Consider the following 15,103-nt stretch of genomic DNA (forward strand, 5'->3'; position numbering starts at 1 on the left):
TTTTTTTTTTTTTTTTTTGGAGACAGAGTCTCGCTCTGTCGCCCAGGCTGGAGTGCAGTGGTGCAATCTCGGCTCACCGCAAGGTCCGCCTCCCGGGTTCACGCCATTCTCCTGCCTCAGCCTCCCGAGTAGCTGGGACTACAGGCGCCCGCCACCACACCCGGCTAATTTTTTGTATTTTCAGTAGAGACCGGGTTTCACTGTGTTAGCCAGGATGGTCTCGATCTCCTGACCTTGTGATCCGCCCGCCTCGGCCTCCCAAAGTGCTGGGATTACAGGCTTGAGCCACTGTGCCCAGCCCAAAAATGACAACAACTACTCTTTGAAAGACATTGTTAAAAGAATGAAAAGAGAAGTCACTGACTCAGAAAACATATTTACAAAGTCTGACAAAGGACTTGTGTCCAGAATACATAAACAATACTTAAAATTCAACAGTAAGAATGCAAACAATTCCACACAAAAATGGGCAAAAGATGCAAACAGACACTTTACCAAAGAAGACACACGGATGGCAAATATGGTAAAAACATCTATGAAAAGATGTCTCACGTTATTACCCATTTGGGAAATGCAAATTAAAACCACCACGAGGTACCACTACATACCTACTAGATTAGCTAAAATGAAAAAGATCATATCAAGAGTTGGTGAAGACGTGGAGGAACTGAACTCTCATACACGGCTTGAGAATGTAAAACGGTGCAACCAATTTGGGAAACACGTTGGCAGTTGCTTTAAAAGTGAAACATGTCCCTACCATACGAACCAGCCCTTCCACTGCTAAGTATTTTCCTAAAAGGACAGACATAGGTTCACTGTCATTCACACACAAAGGCTTGTACACAAATGTGCAATGCAGCTTTACTTATCATAGCAAGGAACTGGAACAACTCAAGTGTCCATCTGCCGCTAAGTGGGTAAACAAATTGTACATCCACACCACAGAACACAGTTGATCCCTGAACAAGGCGGGGGTTAGGGGTGCTGACCCCCTGCACAGCTGAAAATCCATGTATCAGTTTTATTATTTATTTATTTTTTATTATTATACTTTAAGTTCTAGGGTACACGTGCATAATGTGCAGGTTTGTTACATATGTATACTTGTGCCATGTTGGTGTGCTGCACCCATCAACTCGTCATTTACATCAGGTGTAACTCCCAATGCACTCCCTCCTCGTTCCCCCTCCCCATAATAGGCCCTGGTGTGTGATGTTCCCCTTCCCCATATATCAGTTTTAACTGCCCAAAAACTTAACCACTAATACCTTCCTGTTGATAGGAAGCCTTACTGATGACATCAACGGTTGGTTAACACATATTTTGTATGTTATATGTACTATATGCTGTATTTTTACAATAAAGTAAGCTAGAGGAAAGAAAAGGTTATTAAGAAAATCACAAGGAAGAGAAAATACATTTATAGTGCTGTATTTATGGATACCCTAAGTTCACGTCATCTGTTAACAAGAAGAATCACCTGTCTGAAATGGCGGCAACCGCAGCTGCAGCCCTCAGTCTACAGCACATAGCAAGCAATTCAGCTTTTTCTTGTAGTGTCACGACTCTTCTCTGCTGTTTGGGACACCTCCAGCGTCACCAGTGGCACTGTGCGTGGGCCCTAGGCTGTCGTGCAGGGTTTATAGGATCGCCTTAAACATGATTAAAATTGTGTGAGAACTGTGAGAGGTCACTGTTTTTTTCTGTTGTTGGTTTTTTTTTTTTGAGATGGAGTCTTGCTCCGTCGCCCAGGCTAGAGTGCAGTGACACGATCTAAGCTCACTATAACCTCTGCCTACCGGGTTCAAGCGATTCTCCTGCCTCAGCCTCCCGAGTGGCTGGGATCACAGGCACCCGTCACTCTGCCTGGCTAATTTTTTTTTTTTTTAGTAGAGACTGGGTTTCACCATCTTGGCCAGGCTGTGAACTTCTGACCTCGTGATCCACCCACCTTGGCCTCCCAGAGTTCTGGGATTCCGGGCGTGAGCCACCGCGCCCGGCCGAGAGATCACTTTTTACTGTGATTTGTGATTTACTGGAGGGAGGAGCCGTGCATGTGGAGATGATCAGCCTCACCCGCGTTTTCAGCACTCGCAGCACCTGAGCTCACGGCTGTGCCGGCAGGAGGGGTTTGTAAAATATCGCAGTTGTGCAGTACGCACTGCAGTGAGTTTTGTGCAGCTGTGATTAATTTCTGCATTCCTACATTTGTTCAATTTCTCTAAATTGTGAAAGACCCCCACATATGGTCTATAAGTGTTTGTGTGCATGTAAGTTTTGATAAATTTTCACTTTTCATAAAAGATTTGTAAATAATTTTTGGTATTACATGATTTAAAAACACTAGCGTCTCTATATATTTTATGTATTCATGACACATCTTTTTGTTGGTGTTTTCAGTATTCCTAGGCCATGCCATTTGTCTGAAAGCTTTTTCAAATTGTTACACATCTCCAAAAACTTCTCCAATACACTTGCTGAGAAAAACCCACGTGTACGTGGCCTGCGCGGTTCCAACACGCTGTTCGAGGAAGCCACGTGTGTGGACCGCACAGTAACCATGCTGAGTGAAGGCAGCCAGACCAATGAAGCACAGAGCACACAGCACACGACTACATTTACCTGGAACTCCAGCAAACGTAAAACTGCTGAGCAGGCAGGAAGGGGTGGGGGTTGTGTGGTGTGCGGGGGGCTCCGGGGTGGACAGGAGGTAACGTGGGGTGTTGGATAAATATGTTCACCACGTTGACTGTGGTGGCTCATCGGGGTGCAGACGCATGTCAAAACCGATCAAACCGCACATTTGAAATAGGGACCATTTGCTGTATGCCAGTTATACATCAACAAAGCTACACATCAGCAAGACAATGAACCAATCACTGTAAATCCCATACAGCCTCTAGCTCTAAATACTGCTTTGCCGGAGCTCCAGGGACAGAGGAATTTGTTGAATGAGACCAGGGAGACGCAACCCGCAGAAGTCTGACTGCTGAAAGCACCGACGGCAAATCACTCAACATCAAACACAACATAGTCAAGGAAAAAGATGACGGAGCAATCTGGATATTTAAAGACATTTATCAACAACTGCCATGTACGGACCTTCCTTGGATCTCAATTCAAACCAGCAAACTGTAAAGAAAAAGGAAGAAGAAGATGAGAACGTGGACAAGGAGGAGAAACAGAACTTCATGAAACAGAAAGTCCCGGGATGGAACACTTCAGCATCCTTCAAGTCAACACAGGGTGTAGGACTCCATTTACATAAAAATCCGGAAAATGTAACCGGCAGAGGGGCAGGCGGGGTGGGGATGGGAGCCCCTCTAGGTGCTGGGTGTGTGACCTACACACCGAGACATCTGAGAGGAACAAGGGGTGGGTTTGCAGTAACATCGTTTTTTCTTTGTAATTTTTTATATCGCTTGACTTTATAAAACGGTGAAGCATAACTTTGACAAATGCAATAAAGTTTTTCGTTTTCTTTTTTTGAGACAGGGTGTGTGGCCCAGGCTGGAGGGTGGAGGCACAATCATGGCTCACGGTGGCCTTGATCTCCTGGGCTCAAGCGATCCTCCCACCTCAGCCTCCCATGTAACTGGGGCTAAAGGTATGAACCACTGCACCCAGATAATTTTTCGTAGAGACAGGGTCTCACTATATTGCCCAGACTGGTCTTAAATCCCCGGGCTCCAGTGATCCTCCTGCCTCGGCCTCTCCAAGTGCTGGGATTACAGGCGTGAGCCACTGCGCCCAGCCTTTTGCTTTTTTTAATTTCCCACACTACACTGACACAATGGTCTATCTTAAAATTGTTTTAAGTGAATACAGTATGTAACTGATAAAGGAACATTTGTTTCCTTTAAAAAACATGAAAATTAAAAAAAATCTGGCATCAAACCTAAGACTGAGGACAAAGCCTGACCCCCACGGGGCAGCTCACTGTCGCAGCCTCCGGGGAACCGGCTCTCGGGGAACAGCGCTCTGACCGCGGTTGGAGCTGGGCTGAAACTCAACACGTGTCCAGATTCCTGCAGTTCAGAACCAGCCTGAACCACAACGCCGAACCGCATTCCGGTTTGCACGAGGTGCATGTTACTTAGAAAAGCAGCCACAGTCTGCCTGAGGTCCTGTTTTAAGTATTCTCACAAGTTCACTGTAAAGCACGTCAACTCATTCACAGTGTGCTGCCTGGTAACCAGGACACCCGCCCTCGGCCGCTTGCACAGGGAAGGGTTGTCATGACGTGACCACAAGATGGTCTCTGCCTCCCCCAGCGGCACCAACGGCCCCACAGAGGATGGCAGGGACAAGCCACCTGTGCGGCAACGGCCATGTCCCCTCTCTCAGATGGCAGCCGCTCACACCCGAGGGGGCGCCGCAGGCGGCCCCGAGTCCAGTCTCACACCAGCACAGTCCGCTGCCGAGGACACCCTGTTGTCCACATCGCAAGCAGCAGCCTGGTTCTTGGAACGTGCTGGGGGTACACGGGACATGGAGACTCTGAAACACTGGCTGTGTGATTTCTGAGCTCACCCTCCCACCCTCTGCAGTCCACGTGTAAGTGGACCTGTGCCGTCGGGTTTCCCAGCTCAGAACTCGAACTAGTCTGAACTGCCGGCCTGAGACCAGCCTAGCGTGTGTGCCTGCTTGGGCCACCCTCACCTCCCACTCCGTGTGATCGACGGCATGTGAGTGAAGGTGAGGACCACAGCACCACAGCCCACGACAACACAGACATGAGACCACAGCATAATGCAGGAGACGGCGCCCAGAGGCGACCTGCGCACCTGCCCCAGACAAGGCGCCAGGCAAGGTACCTGCGTCAGGAGCTGCTCGGGTGTCAGCTGGTTGATCCAACGTGTGTATCGTTCGGTGGAGTTAGGGGGATCTCTCCTCACTCGGCAACCGACGATCTGTGAAAAACGACAAACAGAGCTCAAAACACGTCAGGTGCGCGGGTGTGTGCACAGGTGTGTGTGCATCTCAGAGCTCAAAACACGTCAGGTGCGCAGGTGTGTGCGCACAGGTGTGTGCGCATCTCGTGTGTTTTACGCAGAGATGTCCAGAAAGGAAACCAAAATGCTGCGAATCTGGGTCAGGCAAACACTGGGAGGTGAGGGTGAGGAGGAGGAGGAGGGCGAGGAGGAGGAGGGAGAGGAAGACGAGGGATGCCTGCTCTTGTTTGGGGACAGCAGAGGGAAGACGGGTGCTACAGCAGACGGCCCCAGACGCACGTCTCGGCAGTGAACTGCAGAGCTGCCCTCAGCTGGACTAAGAATATGTTGCAGATGACATTTCCCCTTAATGAACTCAAATCAAACGGCCCATATGCAAGGTGAATTATTTCTAAGAACTCACTTCTTGAATCACACGCAAAGTGGATGTGAGGAAACCGCTGCCCTGGCCGCAGGCCACCCATCCAAACCCACTCTGTTAGCTCAGGAAAGCAGCGTCCCTAAGTGGAGAAAAGCCCTGCCACCAGCCGGCTTCCTCCAGGGCTGACGACCCTCTCCCCGGGCCGCCAGGCCAGCAGCCCCGCCTCAGGTGACGTCCTGTCAGCAGCCTTGACCCCTTCCCGGCCCCTGCAGAGCCTCAGAGCATCACCTGCCTCAGCCTTTCTCAGTGCTCCCCGCCCCACCCTCTGCCCCGCCCGGCCCCCTCCTGCCTGACCTCTGCCCCGGAGTGAGCTCCCAGCGCTGAGCCCCGGCTCTGTTCTGCTCCTGAGATCCAGAGGTAGGAGGCAGGTCCTTCAGGGCTCACGCTCACCTTGCAGCGGCAGGAGCTGGCCGGAGAGGGGGCACCTGGGTGCATCTGCAGGAAATAGCACCCCCCCAAGTGAGGGCCCAGGGCCAGCAGAGCCGCCCGAGTGGACGTTCTCACACACAGCCCACAAGTCCCAGCGGACAGGGCTGATTCCGCCTCACCCTGGACCAACAAGGAGACGACAGTGAAACGGTAACCGTGGTCCAAAGGCAGTACCGGTGAGCCAGTCTCCGTATCTGAGGTCCCCGGATCTGCCTCCACCTTGTGTAGCCTCGATACGTCGTCAGCGACTCGTTTCCACCAATGCAGTTAATGAAGAGCTTGGGGGAGGCTTCTGCTTGCGTTTGTTGCTGTTTTTTTGTCATTAAACTTACTTTGAGAAAAGTGTGAATTCACGTCGCCGCTGTAAGAAACAACTGTGGAGACCCTCCGTGCCCTTCACCGCTTCCTGGTGGAGACGTCACGAGGACTCAAGGTCAACGTAGCACCAGGAAAGGGACACGGATGAAATCAAGATCCAGACGTCCCAGGGCACGAGGACCTGAGGCGCCCCTCACAGCCACTGGCAGCCCCTCAGCGGCAGCCGCTGTACTAGCCTGACGCCGTGGTGTGCTCCCGAGCGCGTGATCCCGGAACCTGCAGGAGGCGGCCTTCTGTGCCCGGCTTTCGCGCTGCTCCTCGGCTTCCAGGACAGGCTTCTGGTCGCTGCATATAACTGTAGTCAGTTCCTGTACTGGCGACCCCAAACATTCAGGCTTTTCTGTGAACAGTCTTCGATCCACTGGGGTAAATGCCCAGGAGGGCAACTGCCAGGTCACAGAACAGTGACAGGTTTAGTTTTCAAAGAAACTTCCAAACGGTCTCCGGAGCGGCCGCGCCGTCTCACACCCTCAGCGACGCGTGAGGACCCAGCCTCTCTGCCTCTCGCCAGCGCCGGGCGTCTTGGTTTTCACTCTGTTCTGACGGCACCTCGCTTTGACACAGGCTCCCCGAGGCTGGCGAGGAGCACCTTCTCGCGCGGTTCTTTGCCGTCCGCACACCCTCCCTGGTGAAATGTCTTTTCATGTGTTTTGCTCATTTTCTAATTGGAACGAAACGCGCTCGGCCATGGCTGTGTAATTCCTTTCATATGCTGCTGAATTCTGTCTGTGAACCGTTCCTGTCTCTCTCCTAAAGCACACGCCAAAAACAGTTGTGAATTAGGACAGCTCTGCAACTGCCGCCCTGCCCTGCGAAGAGGTTCCCCCACAAACAATCTGACCAAGGCGCATTTCTAAACGGCTCTGTGTGCCTGTCTCCATCCATCGTGCACAGCATCCACCTGTCTACCACTGCATCTGCTTTCCGGTCTCGTCTGCACTGTCTCACGTTTGACCGCTGAACAGAAAAGATTTTAAGGGGAGGCAAAGGAAAATGCTGATCAAAAGCTGGAGGCAGAAGTCCTCTGTTCTGAAACGTGAAGACAGAGAGCCCAGCACCTACACACAAACACCGAGACCCTGCGGCCAGCACTGCCGGGTCCTGCGAGGCAGCCGTGGGTGGCAGGTGGTGTGAGCACACACCAGCCCACTCCCGAGAGCCTGGATCCCGCCGGGGCAGGAGAGGCACCTCTCGGACAGGGGCCAACAGACGGCTGCTTCCACCGTGCGTGCCCGACTCCTCTCCATAACTCCCCCAGCTTCAGGCTTCCCAGGAAAGGCAGAGCCACGCTGGGGGGGTCTCTCACCAAGAGTGAGGACGGGGTGGGGGATCTCGTGAAAGTAGGACCCCGAGGCTGGCAATTCCTGTGGCTTTAATTAACCGCGAGCCACGAGCACTGGTCTACAAACGGAGGAGGGGAGAGGGTCCTTTTTGGCCTCAACATGTTTTAACCGTGGAAGAAGGCAGCAAGGTCTCTCCGGTGCCACCGCATCGAAACAGCAGGAGGAAGGCGTGGATTCCAGAGACCAACCCCTCCCTCCTGGGCACCACAGCACCCAGCTGCCGGCATCTTGTCAGCAGGAGACCTCGTGCTCTCGAGAGGAGGCGCAGGGAAGAGGGGCGCTCTGAGCTTAATCCTGCACCGAGACGGCAGATTCTCAGGGCAGGAGCTTTTGTGGGCACTGCGCCCAGCACAGGGCCTGGACCCGGTGAGCGGATGTGAACGAGAGGGCCTGAGAGGCTGGCTAACTTCCTCCAGGTTCCTAGAAGAAGCCACTTTCAAGGCTCTCGAGAAATGTTGTGAGCTAGTTCATCTGAAAGCCTCCATGCCAACAGGCAGAGCAGAAAGCACAGGCTGCTGGAGTCGATCCCGACAAGCAATCTTGGAACTCTTTCTGAATTTATATGGGGACCACCGGGATCTGGCAATTCCACTGAAAAAAAGAGTCAGAATGTTGAAAGGATGGGCTACTGACAGACGGGAGGTGCAGGGGGAACCGGGGGGCTGTGTTCCCCGAGTTGCCTACCACAGTCCCTCCCTGCCTGCCCTCCTCACATGGCCATCAACCCTCAAGCACTGAGAGGTGAGGTCTGTGCTCCCTCCCCTCAAATCTGGGGTCAGCATGACACCATGTGACACTGTGCCCTGAGGCTACATTGTCAAAGGCAACGCCGCTTCCAGCAGGCTCTCCTGGACACTCGTTCTTGCAGCCACCGTGCATGGAGAGAGAGCGCCCAGCCGGGATCCCTGCTCTGAGCGAGTGCGCAGGCTCCAGGTGACCCCAGCCCGGCAGCCCAGAAGGTGAGGACGCCTGCGAATGTAGACAAGCTGCCCCTCCCGACCGACAAAGACAGAAACTCAGACCTGCAAGGTGAACCCATCACAGAGAAGGAAACTCACACCCCAGGTGAGCCCCCCAACATAAATCGTAACTCAGGGCCGGGAGCCGTGGCTCACACCTGTAATCCCAGCACTTTGGGAGGCAGAGGCGGGCGGATCACAAGGTCAGGAGTTCGAGACCAGCCTGACCAACGTGGTGAAACCCCGTCTCTACTAAAAATACAAAAAAATTAGCCGGGCGTGGTGGCACGTGCCTGTAATCCCAGGTACTCAGGAGACTGAGGCAGGAAAATCGCTTGAACCCGGGAGGTGGAGCTTGCAGTGAGCTGAGATCGCACCACTGCACTCCAGCCTGGGTGACAGGGCAAGACTCTATCTCAAAAAAGAAAAAAAAAAGTAACTCCGATTCACCAGGTAAGACCCCCACACAGAAAGGAACTCAGACCCACAAGGTGAGTCCCCCCACTGCATGGCCTGGCACAGTTTGCAGGTTTGCAGGGTACTTGGCTCTAAAGATGGTGGCAAGGCCAGGGCTCCTAGGGCTGCAGCTCAGGCCACCTGCGGACTCGCCGTGGAGGCTGAGTCCTGAACACAGGAAAGGGGCGAGGCCTTTGACGGGCAGCGCAGGAGGGTAAAGTGCGTCTGGGTGAACCCAGGTGAGGCAACCTCAGTGCAGGGTGCTGGGTGCGAGGGAGGAAGGAGGGGCTGGGCTGAGGCGGGAGGCAAAGCATTACAAACGCAGCAAGAGCTCAGAATGGCTCCTTCCCAGAAAGACATGGTTCTGGAATGGACTCGAGAAGTCAGCTTCTAAATTACACTGAAGGAAAGAACAGCTGCATTTTTGACACTAACATCAACTCCCTGGAGCCACTGCTTTGAGTGAATGACTTGCCGTCTGCTGCTGGGGGGGCCCCTGGTGTGGGTGGCTGGGGGGGGTCCCTGGTGTGGGGAGCTGAGGAGGGGACCCTGGTGTGGGGAGCTGGGGGGGACCCTGGTGTGGGGAGCTGTGTGGGGGCCCCTGGTGTAGGCAGCTGTGGGGGTCCCTGGTGTGGGGGCTGCAGGCAGCTGGGGGTGCACGGGGAGCTCACCCAAACACCAGGCAGATGGCTCTCCCCCAGCACTGCTGCTGCTGAGCCAGGCCCCAGGGTCCAGAGTCACCAGCACCGGGGGCTTCGGCTGCTACTCCTGAGCAGCGATGGTAAAGAAGAAGGTGAGGGAGGAACGTCCAGGGCCGACAGCCTGAACTACAGCCCAGCAGAGCCCTGAGGCACCCGTCCAATGGGACCTGCCACTCGCTGCCTCCGGGAGCAAAGAGCACTGTCAGAGGAGAGCCCGTAAGCACTCCAGGCCTTCAAGAGCTGAGAGTCAGTCACTGCAACAGCTTCTGCCTCTCCAAGGCCCGGTCTGGCATGTTCTGACCCCTTCCTGCTGGGGAAGTCACCCACCGGTCTGGGCACAGGCTCACAGGGCTGGGGCCGTGGCCCTCCCAGGCTGCGTGTGCAGAGGGGCTGACGCTCCAGCCCTGCGCTCTGGGACCTCCTCGGACAAAGGCTGCAGAGTGCAAGGCAGACTTCATGTAAACAGAACATCTGGAAGTCCTGTTTATTTAAGTTAACATGCAGCTTCTTGTGGGGGCAGAAGTAGGAGCGGGGAGAGTCGGCTGCCGTGCCATCCAGATGATTATGGCTTGGCATAGTCAGGGGGCAGGGGACAGTGCCAGAGGATGCAGGGTTCGGCGGCTCCACCAATTCCCTGACAGGCAAGCTGTGGCTCGGGCTGCTCCACAGGAACCCTCCTGTCTTTGTTCCTTCTCTTCGCTTCCCTAAACCTCCCTGCATGCTCCATCCCAGCGGACGAGGGTGGGTGAGGCTGTTCCCTAAGGTGGAGCGCCCGCCCTCACCAGGAGGATGAGGGCGCACGGGGTTGTGCCCTGAGGACTGGTCTCGGACACTGGGAACAGAGATCAGTTCTGGAAGGGAGCTGGGCGGAGCCAGGGCAGCCTCCGTGTTTGGTCTGGGGTGGTCTAGAGGTGACCACGAATGCAGGCTTTCCTCTCCGGGGCTCCTGAGCACAGGCACAGAGGCGGGTGACAGCATCAGGAACCCAAGGGTCAGCCGGGGCAAAAGCAGCAGGAAGCACGAGGGCTGACTGGCTCTCAGGAGCAGGAGCATGTTACAGGGCGCACTGTGGCATTCCCTGTTCTTGCTAACCTTGCATAACGATGCCCTAATGCAGGGTTCTTGAGGTTCTGCAGTGATTTATTTATATGCAAATGCATGATTTATGAAAGCTGTCATCAAAGGTCCTTCCTAATTAGATGGTTTCTTGTAAAAGACCTTAAGAAAACAACGACCAAGCACAAGTATGCACTCAGCATTTACTTCACTCTCTCAGGACAAACTACACAATGTAATTCACGCAACCACTAACCAGCAACTGCAAATTAAGATTTTTGTAGGTCATGATTTCTAAAAAATGCAGCCACGCAATAACAGCCTTTCTAAAGCTGGCTTTGTTTCAGTGAAACAAAACTATGATGACATCCCTAAATTTCCTGCAAAAGAGCTTCCACGTGGAGAAACGGTGTGGACGCTCCACCCAACCACGCCATTGGGAGAAGGGGAGGCACCTGGGGCGGCAGCTTCTCTCCCACGTGCACAACAGAGCATCAGCGAAGGCAGTGAAAAGAGCAGCAGTGAGAAAGAGGTTTAAGGGCTGGGCGTGGTGGCTCAAGCCTGTAATCCCAGCACTTTGGGAGGCTGAGACGGGCGGATCACGAGGTCAGGAGATCGAGACCATCCTGGCTAACACGGTGAAACCCCATCTCTACTAAAAAAAAAAAAAAAACACAAAAAAACTAGCCGGGCGAGGTGGCGGGCGTCTGTAGTCCCAGCTACTGGGGAGGCTGAGGCAGGAGAATGGCGTAAACCCAGGAGGCGGAGCTTGCAGTGAACCGAGATCTGGCCACTGCACTCCAGCCTGGGCGACAGAGCGAGACTCCGTCTCAAAAAAAAAAAAAAAGCGAAAGAGGTTTAAAATCATCGATGAAAATGCAGATCAAGGTTATCTTATTACAATTAAGACAAACTGGGCATGTGTATTTTCTCCACATTCCTGTGTATCCCGAAGTATCCCAGCTCGTTTGAACACACGCCACGAAGAACTGCCAAAAGCAACTCCATTAATGACGCCAGTCTGGGATTGTTTTTCAGTACGGAAATGAAAACACATCTGAAAGTATCTCCTCCACTAAAATGTCAACACCCATTACAAAATTCCTTAGACGTTTGCATGACCTTATTCTAAATACCTGGCAACTATCGTTTCTAGTTGTGTAAAAATCGCTGAGTGAAAGACGTGGCACCTCACATAAGGACGGCTCAGTCCAGCCACGGTTTCCACCTCACGGGCCGGCACAGGGTCTGCCCCACCTTGCAGTCCACAGGACCACACAGCTGCAAGAGCAGGGATGCAAAGGCAGCCACCGGGCAGCTAACGTGGCGGGGATGCCCCTTTCCTCTCCAGCCTCCACGTGTGGTATCTCACACCTCACAGCGCAGGGCCCTCCTGGAAACCCCCGACTCTGCACTATCCTTTACATCAACTGTCCACAGAAGTCCATCCTGAAGGGCATTTTCCCCTATTCCCCACAAAGGAACCAGCCCAGAAAAACCGTCTCTGTGACGACTGTTTCCACGTGACGGAAACCCCACAGCACCTGTGGCTGGGGTAGAAATCACCCCTAATCCCTACATCCCTGGATCCCCCGTCCCGCCCGACACGCAGACACTCTTGGACGTCTCTCCCGGGTAGTCCATGCCTGCAAACTTCCAGAAACCGACTTCTGGAGCCTGTGGCACCGATTGCCATGGATATGCTAAGTCATATTCACACATTCTTGTGGTTGCTACAGAGAAACATATTCAGACATATTTGTGGTTCCTAAACTTTGCAAACACGTGACCCTTTTAAGAATCTGGTGCAAGTGACAGAGCTCTCTCCTGCCCTCATGGAAATCGTGCCCCCACAGAAGGCCCTGCAGCCATGCTGGAGCCACTGAGCCCTAGGACCTGACACACCCCCAAAGGAGGCAACCATGTGGGTCCCTCTGCACTCGAGAAGGTGGCCTGTGTCTCACTCTGTCTCCTGCCCGCGTCTGCACACGTGAGACGCAAACCTCCCTGCAGCCGGCTGCACCCCCAGCACCGCCCACTCCCAGTGCACCAGCCCTGCCCCATCTCAGCCCCTCCTCCTCAATGCTGTCCCCCCCCACATACCCCCACACTCCTCCCCCTCCCAACACCCTCCGGGTCCCCCAGCACCCAGGCCCTCCCCTTCAGATGGCCCCAGCACACTAGTCCTGCCCTTGCCCCCTGCCCCGACCCCCCAACAACCTTCCCCCACCCTAAGCTCCCCTCGCCCAACAATTACAACTCAGGGAATAAGAATCCTCAGTTTCAAACTCAAGCCGGGAAAACAGCACCTGCTCCATGAAAAGGAAGACAGGGCAGCACCTTCAGGAGGAGGCAGGCGCGGGGCGGGTGGGCGAGTCCGGGAGATTCACGCGCGGGGCACTGGGAAATGGGGAAGGCCGTACACGGTGCTAAACTTCTTAAGAGCAGAAAGTAAGTGGCTAAATTCGGAGCACCCTAAATAAAGCCGACTGGAAGAAAATGACTTGCGTCGGGCGAACGAAAGTCCTTCCCACTCTTGGAGACGTTTCTCCCCACCAGTGCATCTCAGAAGCCATTTCTGTGGAAAACACCCGGGTAAACGGTCACCAGCACCTGCCCTGTGGGGAGCCGGGCTCCCAGCGCCACGTGGGACAGACCCTGCGGTGACCGGCCTGGCTGTGACCTGGCCGGGATGTGACCAGAGCCGTGTGGTGACCCAGCCGCACACGTGCCCACGACACACAGCCCCGCGGGGGGAGGGCGGAGGGGCCTGTCCAGGGTGAGCACCAAACTGCCCTGGGGCAGACACCGCGGGCGCTGGACAGTTATGGATCCCTCGGTGCTAAAACCCCACTTCTAAAACCTTGAGCGAGGTCTCTGAGGACTGAGTCACCTTCCCTGAAGCCGACAGGAGCCTCGGGTGGCTGCCACACCAGCTCCAGGGATCCCTGGGCCACGTGCCCCACCGTCTGCAGTGGGGCTCGGTGCTTCCTCCCGCTGGGCAGAGGAGCCCACGGGGCACTGCTGGGCTCAGGAGGGGTCCGAGGAAGCCTGGCCGTGGAGGGGCAACCGAGAAGCCGTTCTAAAGATCAAAACCGTCATTTCAGGTTGTCTAAATAAGAAAAACGTCTAACTGCGAACACGGGATCGCTCTTAGCCTGTGTTCTCACGTCTAAGGTACTCAGCTTCTAAAATGCTGATTAAAAACAAACAACACAACCACCTTTGCACCCTGTGAAAATAACAGGAGAAAAAATCAGGGGCGTGTTTTTCTCCCAAGGAAAACATCCTCGAGGGCTCAGAGAGCTGCCGGCCACAGATCCCGCTCCGGATCCCGCCACAGATCCTGCTCCGGATCCCGCCACAGATCCCGCTCCAGATCCCCTCCAGATTCCGCTCCAGATCCCGCTCCAGATCCTACCACAGATCCCGCTCCGTGACTTGGCAGTTGCACCAGAGCCTGCTTCTTTCCACCCCTAGGACAACTCTTTATCTAAAAAGCCACAGTGCTAACTTCATTAAAGGTAGTAATGACACTAAGGAGGCCAGTACTTACGCTCGACGGGTGCTGAACAGCAGCCTGGTGTTGCAGCCTCACCCGCTGGGGCATCATGACGTCATCCTGCAGTAAAGAACACACTTTCCGTTTGTTTGTTTTGTTTTGTTTTGTTTTTGAGACAGAGTCTCGCTCTGTCGCCCAGGCTGGAGTGCAGTGGCCGGATCTCAGCTCACTGCAAGCTCCGCCTCCCGGGTTCACGCCATTCTCCTGCCTCAGCCTCCCGGGTAGCTGGGACTACAGGCGCCGCCACCTCGCCCGGCTAGTTTTTTGTATTTTTTAGTAGAGACGGGGTTTCACCGTGTTAGCCAGGATGGTCTTGATCTCCTGACCTCGTGATCCGCCCGTCTCGGCCTCCCAAAGTGCTGGGATGACAGGCCCGTTTGTTTGTTTGCACTGATCGATGGATGGGCTACTGCAGTCCCGCTTTATTGCCCAGGCTGGAGCGCAGCGGCACCGTCACGGCTCACTGCAGCCTCAAACTGCCGGCCTCAACTGAGCCTCTCGCCTCAGCCTCCAAACAGTTGGGATTACAGGCTTGAGCCACCATGCCCAGCCCCAAGAACATATTTTAAACTCACGTAAAGCAATTCCTACTAGCAAGTAAGAAAACGATAGACAATCCAACAGCAAGGCAGGCAAGGACCTTGAACAGGCCAAGCAAGAGGATTTCCAGTGGACCAAAACCTCACCAGCGACCAGAGAAATGCAATGAGTTATGCAATGGAGAGAGAAAAATAAAAAACGCTGACGATTCCAAGTGTACTTGATTAGGCAGGACGAGAGCTCCTATGCACTGAGACCTGCCAGCACCGTGGAGGGACCGTCCGAGGCGAGGACCTGCCA

The 15,103-nt window shown here is 54.2% G+C and overlaps 1 protein-coding gene across 12 annotated transcripts in view; it reads right to left on the reverse strand.

The window, feature by feature from the left end:
- The window catches only part of B3GNTL1 (UDP-GlcNAc:betaGal beta-1,3-N-acetylglucosaminyltransferase like 1), a 127,379-nt gene that overhangs the window by 63,950 nt on the left and 48,326 nt on the right, over window positions 1-15,103 (reverse strand). For 6 of the 12 annotated variants that reach the window (XR_002726734.1, XM_023194090.1, XM_023194089.1 and 3 more), the window contains 2 exons: window positions 14,258-14,323; window positions 4,821-4,916 (listed from right to left, as the gene is read on the reverse strand). The exons of 1 other annotated variant lie outside the window; for it this stretch is intronic. Coding sequence is in view for 9 of the 11 variants with exons in the window: in XM_023194090.1 (XP_023049858.1) it covers window positions 4,821-4,916; window positions 14,258-14,323 (162 nt within the window). In the remaining 2 variants the exon portion in view is untranslated. Of the gene's footprint in view, window positions 1-4,820; window positions 4,917-5,673; window positions 5,918-14,257; window positions 14,324-15,103 lie in introns of those variants that run through there. 5 more of the 12 variants (XM_023194091.1, XM_023194099.1, XM_023194092.1 and 2 more) reach the window with 3 other exon arrangements.

Source organism: Piliocolobus tephrosceles, chromosome 16 (assembly GCF_002776525.5).
Source record: "Piliocolobus tephrosceles isolate RC106 chromosome 16, ASM277652v3, whole genome shotgun sequence".
Lineage (NCBI taxonomy): Eukaryota > Metazoa > Chordata > Mammalia > Primates > Cercopithecidae > Piliocolobus > Piliocolobus tephrosceles.